Source organism: Dendropsophus ebraccatus, chromosome 14, assembly GCF_027789765.1.
Source record: "Dendropsophus ebraccatus isolate aDenEbr1 chromosome 14, aDenEbr1.pat, whole genome shotgun sequence".
NCBI lineage: Eukaryota > Metazoa > Chordata > Amphibia > Anura > Hylidae > Dendropsophus > Dendropsophus ebraccatus.
Window position 1 is genome coordinate 12,266,441 of NC_091467.1, and position 23,757 is coordinate 12,290,197.

At 45.0% G+C, this 23,757-nt stretch overlaps 2 protein-coding genes across 2 annotated transcripts in view; one reads left to right on the forward strand and one right to left on the reverse strand.

Annotated features, from left to right (window-relative positions):
- LOC138772691 (deoxynucleoside triphosphate triphosphohydrolase SAMHD1-like) overlaps positions 1-23,757 on the forward strand; it is a 50,257-nt gene that overhangs the window by 7,675 nt on the left and 18,825 nt on the right. Inside the window, exons 2-8 of the mRNA XM_069953269.1 lie at positions 831-991; positions 2,209-2,324; positions 2,924-2,994; positions 4,434-4,607; positions 6,371-6,471; positions 18,379-18,487; positions 20,812-20,903. Coding sequence (XP_069809370.1) covers positions 831-991; positions 2,209-2,324; positions 2,924-2,994; positions 4,434-4,607; positions 6,371-6,471; positions 18,379-18,487; positions 20,812-20,903 — 824 coding nt within the window. The remainder of the gene's footprint in view (positions 1-830; positions 992-2,208; positions 2,325-2,923; positions 2,995-4,433; positions 4,608-6,370; positions 6,472-18,378; positions 18,488-20,811; positions 20,904-23,757) is intronic.
- The window catches only part of ERGIC3 (ERGIC and golgi 3), a 64,569-nt gene continuing 46,532 nt past the window's right edge, over positions 5,721-23,757 (reverse strand). The window contains exon 15 of the transcript XR_011359799.1: positions 5,721-5,735. The gene's annotated coding sequence lies outside the window, so the exon portion shown is untranslated. The remainder of the gene's footprint in view (positions 5,736-23,757) is intronic.

Sequence of the window (23,757 nt, forward strand, 5' to 3'; positions counted from 1 at the left end):
ACTTCCGGGTCTGGCGTGGGTGGGGGGGGAACACGGGGAAGGGGTCCATTAACAGACATAACACACATTACAAAGTTGTATAACTTTGTAATGTGTGTTATTTTGTGAATAATTGCTTATCGCCGCACTACCCCTTTAAAGGCTGGAGATTTTTAAATAGAAGTAAATTACAAATCTATATAGCTTTTTGACACCAGCGGATTTAAACAATTTATTTTTTTTTGCTGGGATTCCCCTTCTTTCAGAATTGCTGCTGCTCCTGCTCCCTAATGCAGTCATGGAAGTGGAAAGTGAGCCCCAAGGGTCACCCTGCCAATCTCTTTGTGCTGGAGCCGCATCATGCTGGTAGGCTATGACCAACTCCCTGCACAGTGATTGGCGGTAAGAATACTGTCATTTTGTTGTGGAGCCAGGGGTATACCAATGTTGCCAGCCACTATTCATGCCTCTGCTTGAATCTGTATAATGCGGCTGCCGCTGTGTAAGCATGCCAGCAGGTACTGTGTCATTTGCTCATAGAACTCGATGTGCCTGTCTTCCCCACTGTCCACCGAATACTGCCATGGTATGCTGGGGTCATCCTCCTCCTCTGTGTTCTCCAGCTTCTGATGCTCCTCTTACGTCCTTTCCACAGACAATAGAGACATTGGTGTCATAAGATTCTGGGCATGTAGCTCCTCGTCATCCTCCACATGCTCCTCCTCCACCTAACCAGCGCTCATTTACATTACTGATCAGACCGCCTTCGGCCCGTCTAATGGGGCCCTAAAACCTAGATTTTTTTATTTTATTTTGTATTATTGTATTAACATTCTAATTTTCCATTTTAGGTCTTCAATGATCCAGTACATGGACATATTGAACTTCACCCCTTGTTGGTGCGCATCATAGACACTCCACAGTTCCAGCGCCTGCGAAATATTAAACAGCTTGGCGGCACTTACTACGTGTTCCCTGGAGCTTCCCACAACAGATTTGAGCACTCCATTGGGTATGTGATTATCTTTATTTGTCCTTCCTTTTTTAGATAGTGTTCTTCATGATGAACACTGACTTAGGCTAGGTTCACACTGCGTTTTCATATCCATTTCAGTGTATCCGTTTTAGAACGTTTCATTTTAACATACATAAAAATGTGGTAAACCACATCTTTGTGTGCTTAAAAAAAATTTAAAATCAGTTTTTCATTAGTTTTTTTTTTTTTTTTTATAAAGTAAGCCAATGGAGAACTGATGCTGCGGCATGGCAAACAACTACACCTATTTTTGTAATTGGACAGCAAAAACAGCCTAGCCTTATTGTTTCTGTCAGCAAAGGTTGAGTTGGGATCTTGTTTTTTGTGGTTTATTTACTATGGGCCACATGTATCATCCGGCGAACGGATGATTTTCGGCGGAAAGTGACGATTTGCGTATTTTTTTATACGCAAATGGCCGATTTGCGAATAAAATATTTGCAAATCGGCACTTTCCGCCGAGTACGCCAGTGGGCGGAAAAGGGGCGGAAAGTGGGCGGAACGGAGGGCGCGGACTCAGAGTCCGCGCGATTTACCATCCGTTCTGCCAAAATGTACGCCGAAAACCTACTCCAGTCCTCAGCTGGCGTAGGTTTTCGGCGGTGCGCAACGGCGCGCACGGGATTTATGTAGAGGCAGTCCGCCTCTACATAAATCTCCGTAGCGCCGGAGCTGCGGGGGCATTTTTACGTCCGGCGTAAAAAACGCCGGACTTAATAAATGCCTCCCTATGTGCTTTTCTCATATAAAGACAAGGTTCTGGCGTCTGTGCTAGCTTGTAGTGCTATACTGCTATTGCCATCTATGGAGAAAAACTTGTTTTTGGCAAAAAAAAAAAAGTGCAGCGTGCTACAATTGTGCCCCAGAAAAAACAATACCTATATGTAAGCTTTATGCGTTTAATTCTCTCATTCCTATCCCTGCTTTATTGATACTCAGTTGGAAGCTGAGCCCTAAGTGGAAATAGTAATGGGAGAGGAAGTGAAGAGGAGCTTGGGAAACTTGCACAGAAAAATAAGTATAACAGCCAGTCTAGGGCTCAGCTAAAAACTAGACATATAGAGGTGAAGCAGGAGACAGGGGGACAATGTATGGTAACACTGTGGTCCCAGATACTGATACTGCTTTATACTTTCTGATGGCTGATGGATATAGATTGCTGTTGCTGATATTTTCTTCATTTGTCTGCACAGTGTCGCCTACCTGGCTGGATGCCTTGTACAGGCCTTACGTGATAGACAGCCAGAACTCGGAATAGACGCTCAAGATATATTGTGTGTCCAGATTGCAGGCCTATGCCATGACTTGGGTAAATATGCACTTAAAGTGATCCTGTCACCCCCTTTCTATATATGGACTTCTCTCCACAGCTGTAAAGCCTAAATCCTGCAGTTTTCATATCTTACTTTCTAATACATTTATTATTTATAGATTTATATTCTTGGTGCTTGTTCTGGTAAAAAATGCTTTTTATTGTTGGCGGATTGTGCCACCTGGGTGGGGCTTCACGAACCCTGTGCCACCCACATCAGCGCCATAGGTTCCACCCGTCTGTGACGTCATAAGCATCTAGGCACCACCCCCTTGGTGGCCAATGGAATGGGCTGGCTTAGACAGCGATGATGTCACAGGGGTGCCAATGTGGGCAAAGCAAAAGGCAAGACGGTTGTGAAGCCCCGCCCAGGTGGCACATTCCACCGACGATACAAAGCGTTTTTCACTGATCCAAGCACAAAGGAATTATAAATTAAGGTATAAAAACTGCAGAATTTAGGCTTTACAGCTGAATAGAGAAATCCTCATACAGAAAGGGGGGGGGGACAGTGTGACTTTAAGTAAACCTTTGTTTCCAAGTGAATGAGTGAAAAATGTCACAAGGCCTATTTTTTTTTTTTTTTTTTGTTTCAGGTCATGGACCATTTTCTCATATGTTTGATGGAAAATTCATGCCTCTGGCTTGTCCGCAGAAGAAGTTTGAGGTAAGTTACCGCTGATTGCCTTCTATACTTGCTGACTGTTGCCAACTAATTATGCAGTAGAGAAAGCATGTCCAACTCTGGCCATGGTACTATTATTGATTTCCTAGAGCTGGCCCGCCGATAGGACGCCACAGCTAATTATAATATGGGCCATCCAGACTACCTATATTATATCCTTCTGCGGGCAGCATTAGGCCTGCAGCCTAGAAATGAGTTATGATAAAGGCAGTACCACGTCCTAGCACTGTCAGTGTGGTGACATTATAACACACACTTCCAGTGCCACGTGCTTCCTGCAGCCGTAAGAGCTAGGAAAGGTAAGTCTGGCCCATTTGCCTACAGGGGAGAAGCAAACTTCCATGTTGGGTCACTAATGGGGGAGGTATGTACTATTTGGGGCACTATTATGGGAATAAACTACTATATGGGGCAAATAATAGAGTAACTATTATGTGGGGGCAACTACTTTATAGGGCAGTATTAGGGGGGTACTATTAAAGCAACTAATACTGCATTGGCTACAGAAGGAGCCATTATTACCTTTTTGGTCACTATGCATGGGGAGCTTGTATATAGGTGGGTGAACTATAGACATGATATGGGGGGCGGGAGTTATGTGAATAGCCCAGGGGCCCATGGTACAGTTAATCCTCCAATGGCATCCAAGTCACTGCCGTATGTACCACCCATGATGCTAGATGCTTCCTGCCATGGAGGAGCCAGCATACTAGGCCGCATCCCAGCCATCCCCATAAGACACCAGTACCTGTGGCAGTCACTTGGACGCTTCTTTGACAGTGTCAGGAACACTGCACGTCTGCTTCAATAAATATCAAGGTTGATCATGCAGGTCATGTAGACAGGAGGATCCCCAACCTGTTATTTTACTTTCTGCTGCTACCAAGCTCCACATTTTTTGCTTCTGTGTTTGTTTTTTGTTAGTATTCTTTTCCTATATGTTTCCTTCTTTTTTTTTGTTCTATGTTAGGATAGGAGGTGGGATATATATATATTTTTTTTTAGAAAAATAGAAGAAACAGCAGCAGAACAAAGAAGGGGTTATAATAAGCAAGAAGCCAATTGCCGCTGAAGCCTTAATTTACCCTTCAGGGACAGTGAGGAACTTCTGGAGAATGTAGTACACAGACTCTTCCTTTGTTCTGCACATAGCACTAGCTAAGCCGAGCCCCCACTTCCTGTATTCCATCCTGGTCCCTCTACTGCTATAGATGAAATTTCCCTAAGATGCTGTTTAAAGTAGTTTGCAGGGAATTGAGACACCTAGTGGCCAAGAATTTGCAGCTGTTTCTCTGACGTTAGAAATTATTTAAGTTGATGAAGTGAGTTACAAATACGCTACACAGATCACGGAGGCCATCAAATGGAGGGAAGTTGATGGATAAAACAGTGATCATTTATTTCAATACTAATTTACATAGCATGAAGAAGCTTCCGTAAAGATGTTTGACCACCTTATTAAATCCAACAATCTGGAGGCAGAAATGGAAAAATATGGCCTGGTCTTAAAAAAGGACATACCATTTATAAAGGAGCTGATAATCGGACCTCCTAAAGAGGAGACACATAGCAATTCCAGTGCAAACAAGAACTCTGTAAGTATTACATGCATAAGATTATTTTTTTAAAGAGTCAGAAAAGGATTGCAATCACCCAGCATTTTAAGGCTCCTGAGTAATCTATACTATTTGGAAGAATCATGATAAGCAATATAATAATTAGGGTAAGACCAGGGCTACTGACCAAGAGCCAGAATGGGGAAGCAGCCGCCCTTTTTGGGACAAGTGCACCAACATTACTTGAGTGAGTATGGTTATCTAACACTATATTCTAGGGATATTTCAGGTTCAGTATTGCAATAGCACTGTGAGATCTAGCTGGGCCACTCTGTGTATATGAGTGTCTAAGGACTGTTTGTCCCATAGTATGTTGTGGGGTTATTTTAACCATATTTAGTAAAAGTTCTGTTTTAATGCTGACACACCTTTACTAAATCTTTATAATATATATATATATATATATATATATATATATATATATATATATATATATTATATTAGGGATGGTCCGAACCTGCCGAGGTTCGGGTTCTTACGAACCCGAACTCTCGGCAATGATTCCCGCTGTCTTCCACCTCCGTGGGCAGAGTGGATACCGCCAGAGGACCGCCTGGAAAACTGGGATACAGCCATAATATATATATTTATATATATATATATATATATATATATATATATATATATATATATATATATATACATACATGTATACAAGTATTAATCCCGCTCAAAGATAGAAGTCTGGGAACTGTGAATATTTATTTTATTTTCTACAAAATAAAAAAATTTGACAAACCTATAGCAGACATCAAATAGTGCACATTCACTGTCTCTTGGACAGAGAGCTAAACATAGAGAAAGAGAGACTTCAGGAAACAAGATCTATATTACTAGGGGATATCTTGGGGAACATCCTCCAAAATAGCTAACAGGCAAAACTTAGGATGAGTTAGTTTATACACCCCATACACCCTGTAAATTAGACCCAAGGCCCCCTTTGTATGACCTTAATGGTTTTACAGTGCACACAGACAGCCCATGTAGTGTCATCTGTGGGCCGCCCACAATCACAGTATTAGTTCTGAAGGTTGGGCATTAGTTTTGTTTTCTGCCTCTGTTTCTTTTTCCATTGATGCTGTCCATATATCCTCCCATAACAATAGGCTATAAGTAAAAAAAATAATAATAATATTAATTGTGAGTCTTGTTACCTGTATGGCATTAAAGGGGTACTTCACTAAAATGTTTCTGTTTCAAATGAACTAGTGTCAGAAATTTGTAATTTACTTCTATTAAAAAAAAAAAAAAAATCACAAATCTTCCACTACTTATCAGCTTCCCCATAGAAAACCTCTCCTGCTCTGGACAGTTCCTGACATGGACAGAGGTGTCACATTGAAAAGAATACACCACTTCCTGCAGGACATATATCAGCTAATAAGTATGGGAAGAATAGAGGTTTTTTTAATTGAAGTAAATTACAAACCTCTGGCACCTGTTGATTTGAAAGAATTTTTTTTTTTTTTTGCTGAACTATCCCTTTACACACCCATGAAGGAGCCATCAGCCACATTCCAACCTCATCATGCACAATGAAGGAATATTCTCATTTTAAAAATTTTGAACACAAAAAAAACCTTTATAATACATTTTCGCCACAGATGGAAAATAGATGCAGCGTCTGACCTAAGACTGTCACCCATTGGTCCCATTTGCAGACTACTGTGCCCATTCAAGTAACTATTTCTAAGTTTCTACCATTACGTATTCCCATTACAAACTCCAATCTTTACTTACAGTGGCCGTATAAAGGTCGTCCGGAAGACAAAAGATTTCTTTATGAGGTTGTGGCCAACAAATCTAATGGAATTGATGTGGATAAATGGGACTACTTTGCCAGGTAATTATTGTCTTTAATACATTTTTCAATCTCTCAGAAGAGCTCATCCAGGAGCAGAGTGTTATGTACCTTTTATTTAGTGTTTGGCGAATAGGATTTGTTTCAACCTTTTTAGGCTAGATACACACAGGACCGATCCACAGTGGATTTCATGCTGCAAATTCGCAGCTGCAGCTGCTGAGTATCCCTTCACTGTCACTTTCAATACAATTACATACTCACAATAGAATTTTCATCCAGGTGTAAGTATGTAAAAGGCAGCCCCCTTAACCCGCCGCAGGGGCTGTAGATCCATCTTGTGTGAATCTAGCCTTAAGGGAAAAAAAAATATCAATCTGTTTAATCACTTAAGGTGTACCTGTCACAATGACCACTTCTGGATCATAGTAACCTACTTAACAAGGTTAAAAAAAAAAAAAAAAAGACAAAGGTCCATCAAGTTCAACCTAGAGAAACCCCTCTGTGTTGATCCATAGAAAGGCAAAACCCCTATAAGGCAGATGCCAATTGCCCCAACACAGGGAAAAACTTCCTTCCCGACTCCAAATGGCAATCAGAATAATCCCTGGATCAACATATCACCAGAAATCTAATGCCCATAACTTAAAGAAGTTTGGAGTGATTGACACTACGACTCCCATCCTTCATCGGGGAACTTGTGAAAGACTGACGTCTGAATCTTCCACACATCCTGCCTTTGATGAGTGATACTGTTTGCTGATTTCCTAGCCGAGTTTCTCGGATCACCAGACGGGCAGCGGGCGATACCCTAAACTCCTACCAAGCATCTGGCGGTGTCAGGCTCGTAGCACAACTGCCGAAGGTGAGCAGTACCAATTCATTTGGTATATCTTACATATAGCACTGCAGATTCACACGATGTGCGCCGGGCGCTGTGTTTTCTCTTTTCCTAGAATGCCCATAACTTGTAATATTATATTTTTCAATAAAAGCATCCAGGCCTCCCTTGTACTTATTTAACCTCTTAAGGACATAGGACGTATGCGTACGTCATATGTCCTCACTTGCACTTCAAAGCGGGGCCGCGCGGCGGCCCCGCTTTGGAGTGCCGCGATCATGGGTGCCGCGAGTAGCCCGGGACCGCTGCTATTAGCGGGCACGGTCTGATCGCCGTGCCCGCTAATTAGCTAATCGGATGCAGCTGTCAAAGTTGACAGCTGCCTCCGATTACCGGAGGCAACGTTTCCCTGGGGTCTAGTGGGGGAGATTGCTCCTCCGGGACCTTGTCCCGGAGGAGCGATCTTCGTTACTGATGCCGGCCGGGGACGCGTCCAAGATGGCGCCGTCCTCGGCTCGGCACTCGTTCGTTTTCGGCTGCAGCAGCCGAAAGCAAACGAGTGCCGATCTCATGGATCTCTGCAGCATATCTATGCTGCAGAGATCTCAATGAGAGATCCAAGTGTATATACTAGAAGTCCCCCAGGGGGGCTTCTAGTATATGTGTAAAAAAAAAAAAAAAAAGTGTTGTTTATAGTAAAAAGCCCCCTCCCCTAATAAAAGTCTGAATCACCCCCCTTTTCCCAGGTTTTAAATAAAAGTAAACAAATAAATAAATAAATAAACAAACATGTTTGCTATCGCCGCGTGCGTAATCGCCCGAACTATTAATTAATCACATTCCTGATCTCGTACGGTAAACGGCGTCAGCGCAAAAAAAATCCCAAAGTGCAAAATTGCGCATTTTTGGTCGCATCAAATCCAGAAAAAATGTAATATAAAGCGATCAAAAAGTCGTATATGCGCAATCAAGGTACCGATAGAAAGAACACATCATGGCGCAAAAAATGACACCTCGCACAGCCCCATAGACCAAAGGATAAAAGCGCTATAAGCCTGGGAATGGAGCGATTTTAAGGAACGTATATTGGTTAACAACGGTTTGAATTTTTTACAGGCCATCAGATACAATATAAGTTATACATGTTATATATCGTTTTAATCGTAACGACTTGAGGAACATGCATAACAAGTCAGTTTTACCCCAGGGCGAATGGCGTAAAAACACATTTCCCCCAAATAAAAGAAATGCGTTTTTTTTTTCAATTTCACCACACTTTGAATTTTTTTCTGGTTTCGCAGTGTACTTTATGCAAAATTTCAGCCTGTAATTGCAAAGTACAATTAGTGACGCAAAAAATAAGGGGTCATGTGGGTTTCTAGGTGGAAAAATGCAAGTGCTATGACCTTTTAAACACAAGGAGGAAAAACCGAAAATGTAAAAACGAAAATGGGCCATGTCCTTAAAGGGTTAATGAATCAGTCATGACAACATCATGTGGCAGAGAGTTTCACAGTCTTACCGCTCGTACAGTGGAGAATCCACGTCTGTGCTGGTGGTGAAATCTTCTTTCCTCTAGAGGATGCCCCCTTGTCATGGAAACAGGTCTAGGTGTAACAAAGCTCTGTTAATTCAGAGGTTTGGGTCTTCATGGATCAGGAGATGCCAAGAGACTGTAATGAGCATGACTCAGATTGGATCCAAAGGGGGTTGCATGTATTATGGTCTCATTGCGTTTCTGTATCTTTGGTGACCTTAACATCTGGATTAACAGAGCATCTCGTCGCTGATCCAGAAGCGGACCATTGTGACAGGTGCAATTTAACAGTTGCAATAACACTGGAAAAACATTCCCAAAAATGTCACAGTGCCCATGCAAGTGCTGCGTAATAGTTTGTTTCTGCTTACTCTGCTCATGTACCTCTTGTATGGTTTCTTCAGGCGGTGCATGGTACTGCAGGGTTGTTTTATTCAAGTTAATTGCAAAGGACTGCAATACCTTACAATTTACAATTTGTCTTAGGGGAGAAATACAATTATCCACTTTTATCTATACACTAAAGCATATAGTGCTACTGTCTTAGGCTAAGTTTTTAGCAACGGACAGTGTTATACTGCCGGCTGCCGAGTCATTCCTGCAGCCGATACTGTTGTATCGGCTGCAGGAACATTATTTTTTTTACAGTAGACTTGCGGGCACCGTTGGGTGTGCCCGCAAATCAATTTACCAGGTACTATAATGTTAAAGGGATTGGCCACTTTATAGTAAAATTGCTCAGTGTACAGTATTAGTAACTGTACTCACTGTATATACTGACAGCAGCTCCCTGTGTACTCACTGTATATACTGACAGCAGCTCCCTGTGTACTCACTGTATATACTCACAGCAGCTCCGTGTGTACTCACTGTATATACTGACAGCAGCTCCCTGTGTACCTCATAGAGCTAGAATCAGACTCCCCTCCTCCAGGCTGGGCTGCCCTGCTCTGTGGTGTTTTGGTCCATAAGATTGCTTATATGGAGGAGAATGTGACCATGCCCCGCCACCCAGTGTCTACCACTGAGCCTGTATATGTCTATGGAGGATGCAGGGGACAGGGCCTGGTCACATGCTCCTCCATATCCGCCATTTTATGGACTGAGACAAAACAGAGCAGTGCTGTGCTGCCTGGTGAAGGGGGGGGGGGGGGTCTGATTTTTGCTCTATGAGGTACACAGGGCGCTGCTGTCAGTATATACTGTACAGTGAGTACACTTACTAATACTTTGTACTGACCTATTTTACTATAAAGTGGCCAACCCCTTTAAGTACAGCTGCTGGCAGTGAACAGCATCTGGAAATAATAGGCATGTTCCTTATTTTAATCCCTTAGCGTCCCATGATGTACCTGGTATGTCATGGTGATGCGGGGGTAGTTCAGAGAGGGGTCCCACCGGGACCCCGCTCTGAACGGCGACGCTCCCCTCTGTTATCTGTAGCCGGGGAGCGCCTCTATTAGCCGGCGTGGGTCCTGTTGCCGCACCGGCTAACTAAGCATTTCAATGCAGCAGTCAAATCTGACAGCTGCATTGAAATGCTTTATGTTTCATGTCCCTGGTGTCTAGTGGGTCGGATCTGTCCCCCGTTATCGCATTGCGGGGGGAGGTCGTTCTTCTGGCTGGGCCCGGATTCAGCGTCGCAATGATGCTTATCCTGGCTCGGCAATATATTGCTCTGGTCTGCAGCAGGCCAGTGCAATGGATCACCGATCTTATGGATCTTTGCTGTGTATATACACAGCATTAATCTCTATGAGAGATCAATGCTGTGTATATAGAAGCCCCCCAAGGGGACTTCTAGTTAATGTAAAAAAGTGTTTTTATTAAAAAATCCCCTCCCCTAAAAAAAAGTCCAAATCATCCCCCTTTTCCCATTTTATAAATATAAATAACATGTTTACGCACGTGGGGATAGCAATCGCCCAATTACGTTATCTTATTCCTGATCTCGCAGGTAAACAGCGTAAGCACAAAAAAATTCCAAAGTGCAAAATTGCGCATTTTTGGTTGCATCAAATTCAGAAAAATTTTTATAAAAAGAGATCAAAACGTTGCATATGCTTAATCAAAGTACCAATAGAAAATACATATCATGGCGCAAAAAATGACAGCTCAAACAGCCCCATAGACCAAAGGATAAAAGCGTTATAAGGATGGAAATAGAGCAATTTTAAACACATTTTTTTTTTAAGGTTTTAATTTTTTAAAAGCCGTCAAATAATATAAAAGATATGCACTGATGTGAGGAACATAGATAACATGTCAGTTTTACCATACGGCGAATGGCGTAAATGCAAAACTCCCTGAAATCAACAAATTCTTTTTTTTTTTTCAATTTGACAGCGCAAATGATTTTTTTTCTGGTTTTGCAGCATATTTTATGGAAAAATAATGCCTGTCATTGCAAATTACAATTGGTTTTGCAAAAAATAAGAGCTTATATGGGTCTCTAGGTGAAAAAATGCAAGCGCTATGGCCTTTTAAACAAAGTGGAAAAGTCCAAAAACGAAAATTGGCTTTGACCTTAAGGGGTTAATGCTAGTGATGAGCGAGCATGCTCGTCCGAGCTTGGTACTCGGTCGAGGATTAGGGTACTCGATGGTACTTGTTACTCGGACGAGCATCTCGCGATACTTGAGAAAATCTATGCTGTTTCCTGTAAGTTTGGGCACTATTTCTCATCCTACGATCACGTGGGACCCATACATGTCGATAGCAGCGATTGGTTGGCCAGATCAGATGACCCTGCCATATAAAACTCGGCGCCAGTGTTGCTCGCTTCAGACATATGGTGGAAGAGATTAGGGACAGAGCTGCTGCTTCTCAGGGAGAGCATCAGTGTAGGATTTAGCATTCCAGTAGGCAGGGTATACTATCAATACAAACAAACAGCCCTTGTAAGGGCTTTAAATCGTTTTTTAATAGTATTACTACAGACTGCTGGCTGGGACTTGCAGTGCTGCTACCACGATTTCACCAGCACACTGTGATGATCGGCTTCTGGCAGAAAGGGGACATTAGGTGTTGCATACAGACCCCTAAGAAGTACTCAGTGTACTATTTTTTTTTTTATTTTGTGGCTGGTGGTGCTGCTATACTACATTGTATTGCTGGGATTTGTAGTACACCTGCATATAACTTCACTGCTTATAGTAAGGGGGTGTCACAGAGTGTGTATACTGTAGGTGCAGCTACTATCAGATTGTATCCCACAGCCCCCCAAAACTAGTGGGACCACAAGTATTTTTTCTGATTTCTGTATTTCATATGCAAGGCCTATCTAAGTTCTCAACTGCTTGCACAGAGTAAAGGTGGTGTCACGGAGTGTGTATAGGTCCAGCCACTACTGGATTGTATCCCACAGCCCCCAAAACTAGTGGGTACTACATTGTGTTGCTGGGATTTGTAGTACACCTGCATAGAACTTCACTGCTCATTGTAAGGGGGAGTCACGGAGTGTTTATAGGTCCAGCCACTACCAGATTGTATTCCACAGTCCCCCAAAACTAGTGGGTACTACATTGTATTGCTGGGATTTGTAGTACACCTGCATAGAACTTCACTGCTCATTGTAAGGGGGTGCCACAGAGTGTGTATAGGTCCAGCCACTACCGGATTGTATCCCACAGTCCCCCAAAACTAGTGGGACCACAAGTATTTTTCCTGATTTCTGTATTTCATACGCAAGGCATATCTAAGTTCCATACTGTGCAGTGTCCATAAAATGGTGAACCCCCCAGGGTAAGGGTTGAGGACGAGGCCGTGGGGTTCCAAGTGATGCTGTTGCCAGAGGCCGTGGTTCAGGGCAGGGTGACACAGCAGCACCTGTTGAGGAGGGAGCAGTGGCACACCGCAGACGTCCACTCCCTAGCTTCTTTGCCCAACTAACGGGGTCTCATGGTAGACCGATTATTGAAACCGCAGCATTGTGAACAGGTGATCACATGGATAGCAGATAATGTGTCCAGTAACTTATCCACCACCCAGTCTTCCACACAGTCCACCCACGCTACCCAAGGGAGTGGAACCCTTGATCCATTAGCTCAGCCTCCTTCCCCACAGCCTGGCCCCTCCAGGTAAAGAAGGGATTCAGATCCACCACCACCACCATGCTCCCAGGAACTCTTTTCTGGACCCTTCCCTGAGTCTGAGCAACCGGAGCAGTCGATCTGTTCCGATGCCCAAAATATGGAGGTCATGCAGTCAGTGGGTGATGAGAGTGGGGACTTGCAAGCGGGGTTGGAAGAGGTGTCTGATGATGACGATGAGACCCGGTTGTCAGACAGTGAGGTTGTTGTCATGGATGTAACTCAAAGTAAGGGGGAGAGTGAGGAAATGGAGGAAGAGCTGGTGGATGAGGACTAGGTGACTGACCTGAGCTGGGTGGACAAGCCTAGTGAAGACCGTGCTTCTGAGGGGGAGGCAAGTTCACCCGCAGGACCGGTTGGAAGAGGAAGAGTGGTGGGCAGAGGGAGAAGCAGGGGCAGAGCGCGTAGATCAGTAACTGTTTCACGGAGTCAAACTCCCGTGGCCAGGTCTAGATGTTCCCAAGTCTGGAGGTTTTTTTAAAGAAACTGCGGATGACCGATTGACTGTAGTGTGCAACGTGTGCCACACCAGGATCAGCAGGGGAGCCACCACTACCAGCATGCGCAGGAATATGAGTGCCAAACAGCCCACTCAGTAGAACCAAGGCCGTTCAGTGACTGCAAGTCTCACCCCTGCTCCTTCCGCTGTGTCACGTGCTGCCTGTCAGTCCCCCCGCCCAGGCCCCAGGCACGAGCGCCTCCTGCCCTACACACACCCCTTCACCTCCACTATGCTCCACACCCTCCAGCAAGGTGTCCAAGCGCAGCGTTCAACTGTCCCTGCAGCAGACCTTTGAACGGAAGCGCCACTCACCCGCATGCACAAGCCCTAAATGTGCACATGCTGAGCTTGGAGATGCTGCCCTATCGGCTGGTAGAGACAGAGGCTTTTAGGAACCTCATGGCGGTGGCTGTCCCTCGGTACTGTCCCCAGCCACCACTACTTTTTCACGGTGTGCCGTCCCAGCCCTACACCAGCACGTGTCAGATAACATCATCCATGCCCTGACCAACACGGTCAGCGACAAGGTCCACCTAACCACGGACACGTGGACAAGTGCTGGCGCGCAGGGACACTATATCTCCATGACGGCACATTGGGTCAACTTGGTGGAGGCTGGGACAGAGTCTGACCCTGGTTCCGCTCATGTGCTGCCCACACTGAGGATTACGGGGTCTACCTCGGTTGCGGTCTCTCATGAGTTGTACACCTCTTTCTCCTCCTCTTCTTCCTCTCTATTACCCTCCACGAGCATGTTGCCTCCATTTCGTAGCGCTAGCTGCATCAGCAGAGCGGTAGGTAAGCGCCAACAGGCGCTGTTGGAACTGCTGAGCTTAGGCGACAAGAGGCACACGGCCCAGGAGCTGTTGCAGGGCATCACGGTGCAGTTCGATTTTTGGCTCGCACCACGGAGCCTCAAACCAGGCATGGTTGTGTGTGACAACGGGCGGAACCTGGTGGCGGCTCTGCAACTCGGCAGCCTCACACATGTACCATGCCTGGCCCATGTGTTCAACCTAGTCGTGCAGCGGTTCCTTAAGACCTACCCCAATTTGGCTGACTTGCTCACCAAGGTGCGGCGCATCTGTGCGCATTTCCGCAAGTCAACCACGGATGCTGCCACCCTTAGGGCAGTGCAAAGGCGCTTGCAACTGCCGGCTCACAGACTGCTGTGCGACGTGCCCACAAGGTGGAATTCCACCTTTCAGATGGTAGCCAGGGTTTACCAGCAACGCCGAGCCATTGTGGAATGCCAGATGTCAACCTCAGTGCAAAGCGGTAGTCAGGTCAGTCAGCTACCTCAAATCTACAATGAGAAGTGGACGTGGATGTCTGCTATCTGTCAGGTACTGTGCCCCTTTGAGGGGTCAACACAGATGGTCAGCGGCGATGCCGCCATCATCAGCCTCACCATCCCGCTGCTGTGTCTGCTTCAAACCTCCCTGCTCAGCCTGAAGTCTGACACTTTGCCTTCATCTCAGGAGACGGGTGAAGAACAGCCGCCGCTAGATAGCCAGACCACCCTGATGTCAGTTTCTCACCACGGAGTAGAAGATGAGGAGGATGAAGAAGAGCAGGAAGAGGAGCAGACTGCTGCCGCCACTGAAGAGGGTACCCATGCTCAATCCTTAGTTGTTGAGCGTGTATGGCCTGAAGAGGAGGAATTGGTGGAGGAGAAGGAGGAAATTGAGGTAAGTGAGGAGAGGGAGTTCTTGTGTGTTGGGACCCTGGCGCACATGGCTGACTTTGTTAGGCTGTCTTTGTGATCCTTGGGTTAAAATTTTTTTTTTTACAACAGATTACTGGGTGTTCACCCTCCTGGACCCTCAGAACAAACAGAACTTTTCCACTCTCATTCCTGCCGAGGAACGCAGTATGAGAGTGAACCAATATCAACAGGCCCTGGTGCAGAAGCTGAAAATGTACTTTCCATCTGACACTACTAGCGCCAGAGAACGTAGTTCTGTGGGCCAAAGGGTGTGTCAAGGGGCAGGGGAACACTCTCCAAGGCCTTTGACAGTTTCATGGCACCCCAGCAAGACTATGTCAACCGTCCCCAGTGTAGACAGAGTAGGGGGGAACCTTGAGGGAGTACCTTGCTGGCCATACCGTCCTTCCCGATCACTCTGCTACCTACGTGGCCCGAACTGGTTCTTTACGCCTTGGAGGTGCTGTGCTGCCCTGCCGCTAGCGTGTTGTCAGAGCGGGTCTTCAGTGCTGCTGGTGCCATCATCACTGATAAGCGCACCCGCCTGTCAACTAGCAGCGATGACAGGCTGACGTTTATAAAAATGAACAAAGCCTGCATTTCACCTGAATTCAACTGTCCACCCGGGGAAAGCAGCCCAACATAAGGATTATTGGTATCTCCTCTCCTCCTCTTCCTTCAATTCTCAGCCAACAGCCAAGTCTTCTTCCACCATGCAGTGTCTGGCATAATTATTGGGAGGCTCAATTGCTTCCTCACTCACTTCTAATGGTTTTCTGTGTCATCACTGCCATGCTCTGACGTCACACTACGTCCACAGAGGAGCGGGTTCGTGTCCACTAAATATCCCAGCCCCTGGACTCACTACAATTTTTGGGTGGGCTCACTTGCTTCCTCACTCACTTTTAATGGTTCTCTGTGTGCTCAATGCCATGCTGTGTCTGGCCTAATTTTTGGGATGCTCACTGCCATGCTGTGTCTGGTATAATTTTCGGAAGGCTCACTTGCTTCCTCACTCACTTTTAATGGTTCTCTGTGTGCTCACTTCCATAAGAGGAGCCTGTGGAGCCTCATTGAAGAGTCTCAAAACACAGGACTAGCCAGATATCCCTCCGGGAAGGACCCAGCCAAGGGGCAGCTCCTGTTAGGAAACCACCATATTAAGTGGCCCTATAAGTCAATGTAATGACAAGGGATGAACCAAGGCTAGGTAACCATCCACATACAGCTGTTTTGGGGTGTTGCCCCTCATCAGTGTGGAGCAGAAATCTGGCTAGGTGGGACCAATGCCTAGTAGAGCCATAAGAGAAACAGATAGCTGAACTCAGGGAGACCAGCCAAACGACAACACCGCCGGCTGCTAGTGAAAGCGCTCAATGCAGTGAAGTCCTAGGTGCATTGCCCCCTGGCAAACATGAATATGCAAAAGAGCAATGAGGCTCCACGGGCTCCTCTTTGGCATATTCATGTTTCCGAGGGGGCAATGCACCTAGGACTTCACTGCATTGAGCGCTTTCACTAGCAGCCGGCGGTGTTGTCGTTTGGCTGGTCTCCCTCAGTTCAGCAATCTGTTTCTCTTATGGCTCTACTAGGCATTGCTCCCACCTTGCCAGAATCCTGCTCCACACTGATGAGGGGCAACACCCCGAAACAGCTGTATGTGGATGTTTACCTAGCCTTGGTTTATCCCTAATCTATCATTGACTTATAGAGCCACTTAATATGGTGGTTTTGGTGGTTTCCTAACAGGAGCTGCCCCTTGGCTGGGTCCTTCCCGGAGGGATATCTGGCTAGTCCTGTGTTTAGAGACTGTTCAATGAGGCTCCACGGGCTCCTCTTTTGCATATTCATATTTCCCAGGGGGCAATGCACCTAGGACTTCACTGCATGGAGCGCTTTCACTAGCAGCCGGCGGTGTTGTTGTTTGGCTGGTCTCCCTGAGTTCAGCAATCTGCTCAGTTCCATGCTAGGTCTGGTATAATTTTTGGAAGGCTCACTGGCTACCGCTTCTACCTTGTTCACTCTGTCCTCACCGCCATGTTGTGTCAGGCTGAATTTTTTGGTGGTTCATGATATGATACCTGTTTTAATGGTTCCCTGTGTTCTCACTGCCATGCTGTGTCAGGCTAAGTTTTTGGGTGGTCCATATGCCTACCTCTGTTTTAAATAGGCTGTTGCACAGAATTAGGCATAATGGTGCCATTAGGCAGCCTCATAGGCATGCATACATGCTGCCCCTGCTGTTTCCTGTCCATTTCCGTTGTGTTTCCATGAATTTCTGAGGTTGACAGGTTTTCACACGACAAGAGATGAGCGAACCGGGTTCAGGTTCGAGTCCATCCGAACCCGAACGATCGGCATTTGATTAGCTGGGGCTGCTGAAGTTGGATAAAGCTCTAAGTTTGTCTGGAAAACATGGATACAGCCAATGACTATGTCCATGTTTTCTACATAGCCTTAGGGCTTTACCCAACTTCAGCAGCCACCGCTAATCAAATGCCGAATGTTCGGGTTCAGATGGACTCCAGCATGCTCCAGGTTCGCTCATCTCTACACACGACCTTCCCTCTACCGAACTTGGGTCCCCTGAAAAAATGCTAGAGTCTCCCATTGACTTCAATGGGGTTCGTTACTCGAAACGAGCACTCTAGTATCGGGAAATACTCGTCTTGAAAAACGAGCACCCGAGCATTTTAGTACTCGCTCATCACTAGTTAATGCCAGTTCTACAGAACAGACATTAAAATAACAGAGTGTGAACACAGCGGGCGGCATTGTATTAAATTAAATGCAATGCCAGCCCCGCAGAAAAGAACGGGCACTGATTTCATTGCAAACAGCTCCCGTTCTTAAAAAAAAATAATAATAATAATCGTTGCGTGAACATAGCCCTATAGGTATATAAAAATGAACACATATTTACCTTTACATTTTAAGTATCAATTCATTTAAACTTTAAATTTAAAGGTAAATATGTGTTATGTGTTCATTTTACACCCTCTCAGAGTGCATAATAAAATTGTATATATGTATTGTATTTATTTATTATATATGAATGCATTTATCCTGCTGTAAGATGCACTGTACTTGCATATGGATTCCATGGATGCTATGTATTTTTACTTTGCATGTATTGTACGGAGCATTTTATATGTGTACAATGTGTATGCAAATGTTATAATGAACCATTTCAGGCTGTGAGGATATGTATTAGCTGGCATAGCTGTCCATATTTCTAATTTATATTTTACATCCACTTCTGTTTGTCAGGGACTGCCACCATCTAGGTATCCAAAACAACTTTGATTATAATCGGTTTCTGAAGTTTGCCAGAGTTTGTGAGGTCGAGAATGAGAAACACCTATGCACTAGAGAGAAGGTAAGGTTTTTTTTTTTTATCTTTTTACAAAATCTAGGCATCATTGTTGGAGTGAGAAATGCAGGTTTTTGTCAGGAGCCTAAAACTTAAAACTGGCTACTATGACGTCTTCCCTACTCAGGAGCACTGAATCCTCCCCTTCGTTCCACTCTTCCAGTACTTATCAGTTGCTGCATGTCCTGCAAGAAGTGGTGTATTCTTTCCAGTCTGACACAGCGCTCTCTGCTACCACCTCTGTCCATGTCAGGAACTGTCCAGAGCAGCAGCAAATCCTCATTGAAAAATACACTACTTCCTGCAGGACATCCAGCAGCTGATAAGTACTGAAAGACTGGGGATTTTTGAATAGAAGTAAATTAAAAATCTCTGGCACCAGTTAATTTGAAAGAATTTTTTTTTGTTGCTGCTGGAGTACCGCTTTAGGGTGCCTCCACACCTAGCGACTCGCAGCGGTCGGGTAGGTCCTGGCAGATCACTTTCACTACATACACGCAGCGATCTGAACGACCGCTGCGGGTATGTAATTCTGCCGGCCCCTTAACCCCTCCAGCTGCCGCCCGGCTCCTGCTCCGCTCCGCATACATTACCTCTCCTCGTTGCACGGGTCCCAGCGTACTGCTCTCCCGCCCGGCCAATCAGTGTATTGCCCAGCCGCAGCCACTGATTGGCCGGGCGGGAGAGCAGTATGCCGGGACCCGTGCAGCGAGGAGAGGTAATGTATACAGCGAAGTGGGAGCGGGAGCTGAAGGGGTTAAGGGGCCGGCAGAATTACATACATGCAGTGGTCGTTCAGACCGCTGCGTGTATGTAGTGAAAGTGATCTGCCAGGACCTACTCGACTCGAGCGCTACAAAAACATGGCCACTTTTCTCCCTACTGTTGCCTCCAGTTCAGGTGTGGTTTGCAATTAAGCTCCATTTACTTCAATGGAACAGAGTTTCAATCCCCACCCAAACTGGAGACAACAGTAGGGGGAAAGTGGCCATGTTTTTGTAGCGCTGGATAACCCCTTTAATCATATTTGCTTCTTGAGAACTAACATTATGGGGGAGATTTATCAAAGGGTGTAAAATTTAGACGGGTGCAAACTGGCCACAGCAACCAATCACAGCTCCTCTTTCCTTTCACCAGAGCTGGAAGCTGAGGTGTAATTGGTCGCTGTGGCCAGTTTGCACCAGTCTAAATTTTACACCCGTTGATAAATCTCCCCCTGTGTCTGCAGAAACCCACCTCCCCTACAACTACAGATGGCAAAAGATTTTGACATTTTACATGTTCACATTCCACCAGTCGTCACCTAAATTTCAATTATTTTTTTAATAGCGACAAAAAGGGTGTTAAAAGCGGACAGCATGAAAGTGACACTGTTACCCCTTTCTGGATGAGGACTTCTGTACACAGCTGTAAAGCCTAAATCCTGCAGTTTTCCTACCTTACTTTATAATAGATTTCTTGGTGCTTGGTCTAGTAAAAAAAAATGCCTTTTATCCTTGGTTGTACCACCTGGGCAGGGCTTCACGACACGCCACTTCGCCCCGCCCACACCGCCGCCTTAGGCCCCGCTCCTCAGTGAAAGGGGGGGGGGCAGGATCACTTTAAACCTAAACTTGAATAATGTGCCAACAGCCGTCATTGGAATGATGACTGCCAAAGTATGCTAAACAATGGCTGTTATTTTAGACTCACAACAATGATCGTTGAAAATCATTGTGTGAACATAGGGGGTGGTTTATCAACCAATCACATTTCACCTTTCATTTTCCAAAGAGTCTGTGAGGAATGAAAGGTGGAATCTGATTGGTTGCTAGGGGCAACTGAGCCAGTTTCACTTTACACCATGTTTGATAAATCTCCCACATAGTCTGTAAGACTTTACAAAAGCAGTGCTGTTCTGCCAAGTCTAAGGCTATGTACACACAGTGTACTTTTAAAGACAAGAATGGCTGTTGTGGCTTTAAAATAATACACTGCATTGCACTCTATTGGAAACAATGGCCGTTATTCACACACTGTTTTGCTGCCGGTAATGCAGGAACAATCCCATTCTGTCCACACAACGTATGGCCATACATTGCATGGACATTAATGATTAACTCATGATTAACCCAAATGTGGCCGCAATCCAAATAAAATAAAATGATGTTCCTGCAGCTGATATGGTAATATCAACCCTCCAGCTCCACAAGAAAGGGGTTGAGTGGCATCTCTACACAATGGTCATCAACATGTACAGTATTATCCGTGCATATGCAATAATACATACACTATAATATTGTTTCTCCATTTCATAACCTTGTACCCCCCCCCTCTTCTCTCCTTTGCAGGAAGCTGGGAATATATACAATTTATTTTACACACGTAATTATCTTCATCGACAGGCGTACCAGCACAGAGTTGCCAACATCATTGAAACAATGTAAGGCTGGTTACTATAACCTAAATATTCTAGAACAGAGAGTGTAATAAAAGAAAGCATCACAACCATTTGTATTCGCTTAAAGTGACTCTGTACCCACAATCTGACCCCCCCCCCCCCCCCCAAACCACTTGTACCTTCGGAAAGCTGCTTTTAATCCAAGATCTGTCCTGTGGTCTGTTCGGTAGGTGATGCAGTTATTGTCCTAAAAAACAACCTTTAAACCTACAACACCGTGCCCTTTGGCTGTGGCTTGGTTTGTTTATGCATTAGGCTGGCACAACCTCTCCGTCCCTCTTCCCCGCCCTCTTCACCATTTTTCCTATTCCTCTGCAGTGAAAACTACACAGGTGCCTTAACGATCCAGACCATGTTCAGTATTCACACAGGTGGAGAATAGTAGGCAATCTGCCTGAAGCAGATGAGGAGGGCGGGGAGGAGGGACAGAGAGGGTGTGCCAGCCTAATGCATACACAATCTAGGGCACGGGGCTGCCAGTTTAAAGGTGGCTTTTTAGGACAATAACTGCATCACCTGCCGAACGGACCCCAGGACAGATCTTGGATTAAAAGCAGCTATCCGAAGGTACAAGCAGTTTGGGGGGGACAGATTGTGGGTACAGAGTCGCTTTAAGTAGATGTAGTAGTGTAATAGAGAACTCTTATGTAGCGGAGCTGAATTTTTAAGGGGTTACGTAGCCTTGTAAAACGGATTGTGAATCCTTAGCTCAGTGCTGGAAGTCGAACCCTGTATATCAAGTCATGTCAGGGAAGGCTGGGCTCTCTTTGATTCTTGATGTAGCACTGACAGCATCACTTTAAGTTAATACTTTCCTAATGAGCCATTCTAATGCTGCGTTTACACGAAACGATGATTGGCCCGATCGTAGGATTACCGATGTCGGAGTAATGATTTTTTTTTCAGAACGATCAGCGTTTAGACGGTACGATACATCGTACGGAAAATTCGTTTTGCGATCTCTTAAGCCTATCTCGCACATAGGAAAAATTGGTGAACGATTGTTTACACGAAACGATCTGCGAATTTTTTGCAAACGACTATTTTAGAACATGTAAGATTAAAATGAACGTTTTCTCATTCGTTGTTCGATCGTTCACTGCGTTTACACGTACGATTATCGTTCGAATTCAATCATTATTGTGCAAATTTGCATGATAATCGTTCCGTGTAAACGCAGCATTAGGTGTTTATCAGACAGCATTCCAGATATGGTTGGGTTTCCAACTAGTAATAGTTGCAAATGATTTGATTATAACGTCAAATAATAAATCTCTTGTCGAGAGATAAATGACTGCTTCATGATAAGTTAATTTGACTCCATCCAGACAGTGGTCCTTGTCCCTGAAGAATACCTTATTGTTGAGGATCTCCTTTTTAATAATTTAATTGCTGCCTAAGAGCCCTTTTACACAGAAATTTATCTGACAGATTTTTGAAGGTGAGAACAAATCATTAAGAAAAGACTGAGATTTCTCCTCTCTTTAAATCCATTCCTGGCTTTGGCTTCAAAAATCTGTCAGAAAATCTGTGTGTGTAAAAGGACCCTTACACTTTCACTAAGTGTTGGCCACATAAATGTTTGCCCAACAGTTATCTCTCTGTCTTCCCATGCACAGCATGTGTTCCTTAAAGGGGTTAATATAGCGCTACAAAAACATGGCCACTTTCTTCTAGAGACAGCCGCACTCTTGTCTCCAGCTTGGGCGGGGTTTTGCTGCTCAGTTCCATTGAAGTGAATGGCGCTTAATTGCAAGAGTCGTGTTGTCTCTGAAAGAAAGTGGCCATGTTTTTGTAGCACTGGATAACCCCTTAAGGAGGGGTAAGCTGTGTTAGACACTATTAGACATGCCTTTTTTAAGTAAAAACTAGTGATGAGTGAGTAGTAAAATGCTCGGTACTCGAGATGAATATTTCCCGATACTCGGGTGCTCGTTTCAAGTAACGAACCCCATTGAAGTCAATGGAAAACGCGAGCATTTTTGCAGGGGACCCAAGCTTGGCCCAGAGAAGGTTGTGTGAAAACCTGTCAACCTCAGAAAATGATGGAAACACCACGGAAATGGACAGGAAACAGGCTGCCTATTTGCACCATTACGCCAAATTCTGGGCATCTTGGTCTGGGTCAGCACTGGTGGTCAATAGTGCTGACCCAGACCAAGATGGGCAAGGCACATGCGACCAAGGTCAAAGGCCAGATATTGTTCAGACTAGTTTTTGGAGGTTGTCCTTTTGAGTCTGTGTGTAAGTGGTGCTTTATGGTGTATAGCACCTCTTAAACAGGACAATGAGAAGTGAGGTTGGATATGGCTGCAACCCTGTAGACTGGCTGCAGATGACAACAGATACTGGTCAGACTGTTTTTTGGAGTTAGTTGTATGGAGTTTGTGTGTAAGTTGTGCTTTATGGTGTATGCCACCTCTTAAACAGGATGATGAGCAGTGAGTTTCTATGTAGGTGTACTACAAATCACAGCAATACAATGTACTACAGCAGCAGCACCAGCCACAAAAAAAATAAAAAAAAATAGTACTGAGGACTTCTTTGGGGTCTGTATGTAACACCTGCTGTCCCCTTTCTGCCAGCAGCCGATCACCACAGTGTGCTGCTAAAATCGTGGTAGCTGCACTGCAAGTCACAGCCAGAAGTCTGGCGTAATACAAAAAAAAACAACCTATTTTAAGCCCTTACAAGGGCTGTTGGGTTCTTTCATAGTATTCCCTCCCTAACAAGCAGCAGCTCTGTCCCTAATCTCTTCCAGCATGCATGTGAAGCGAGCACCGCTGGCCCAGATTCTTATATGCCCAGGTCATCTGATCTGGCCAACCAATCGCTG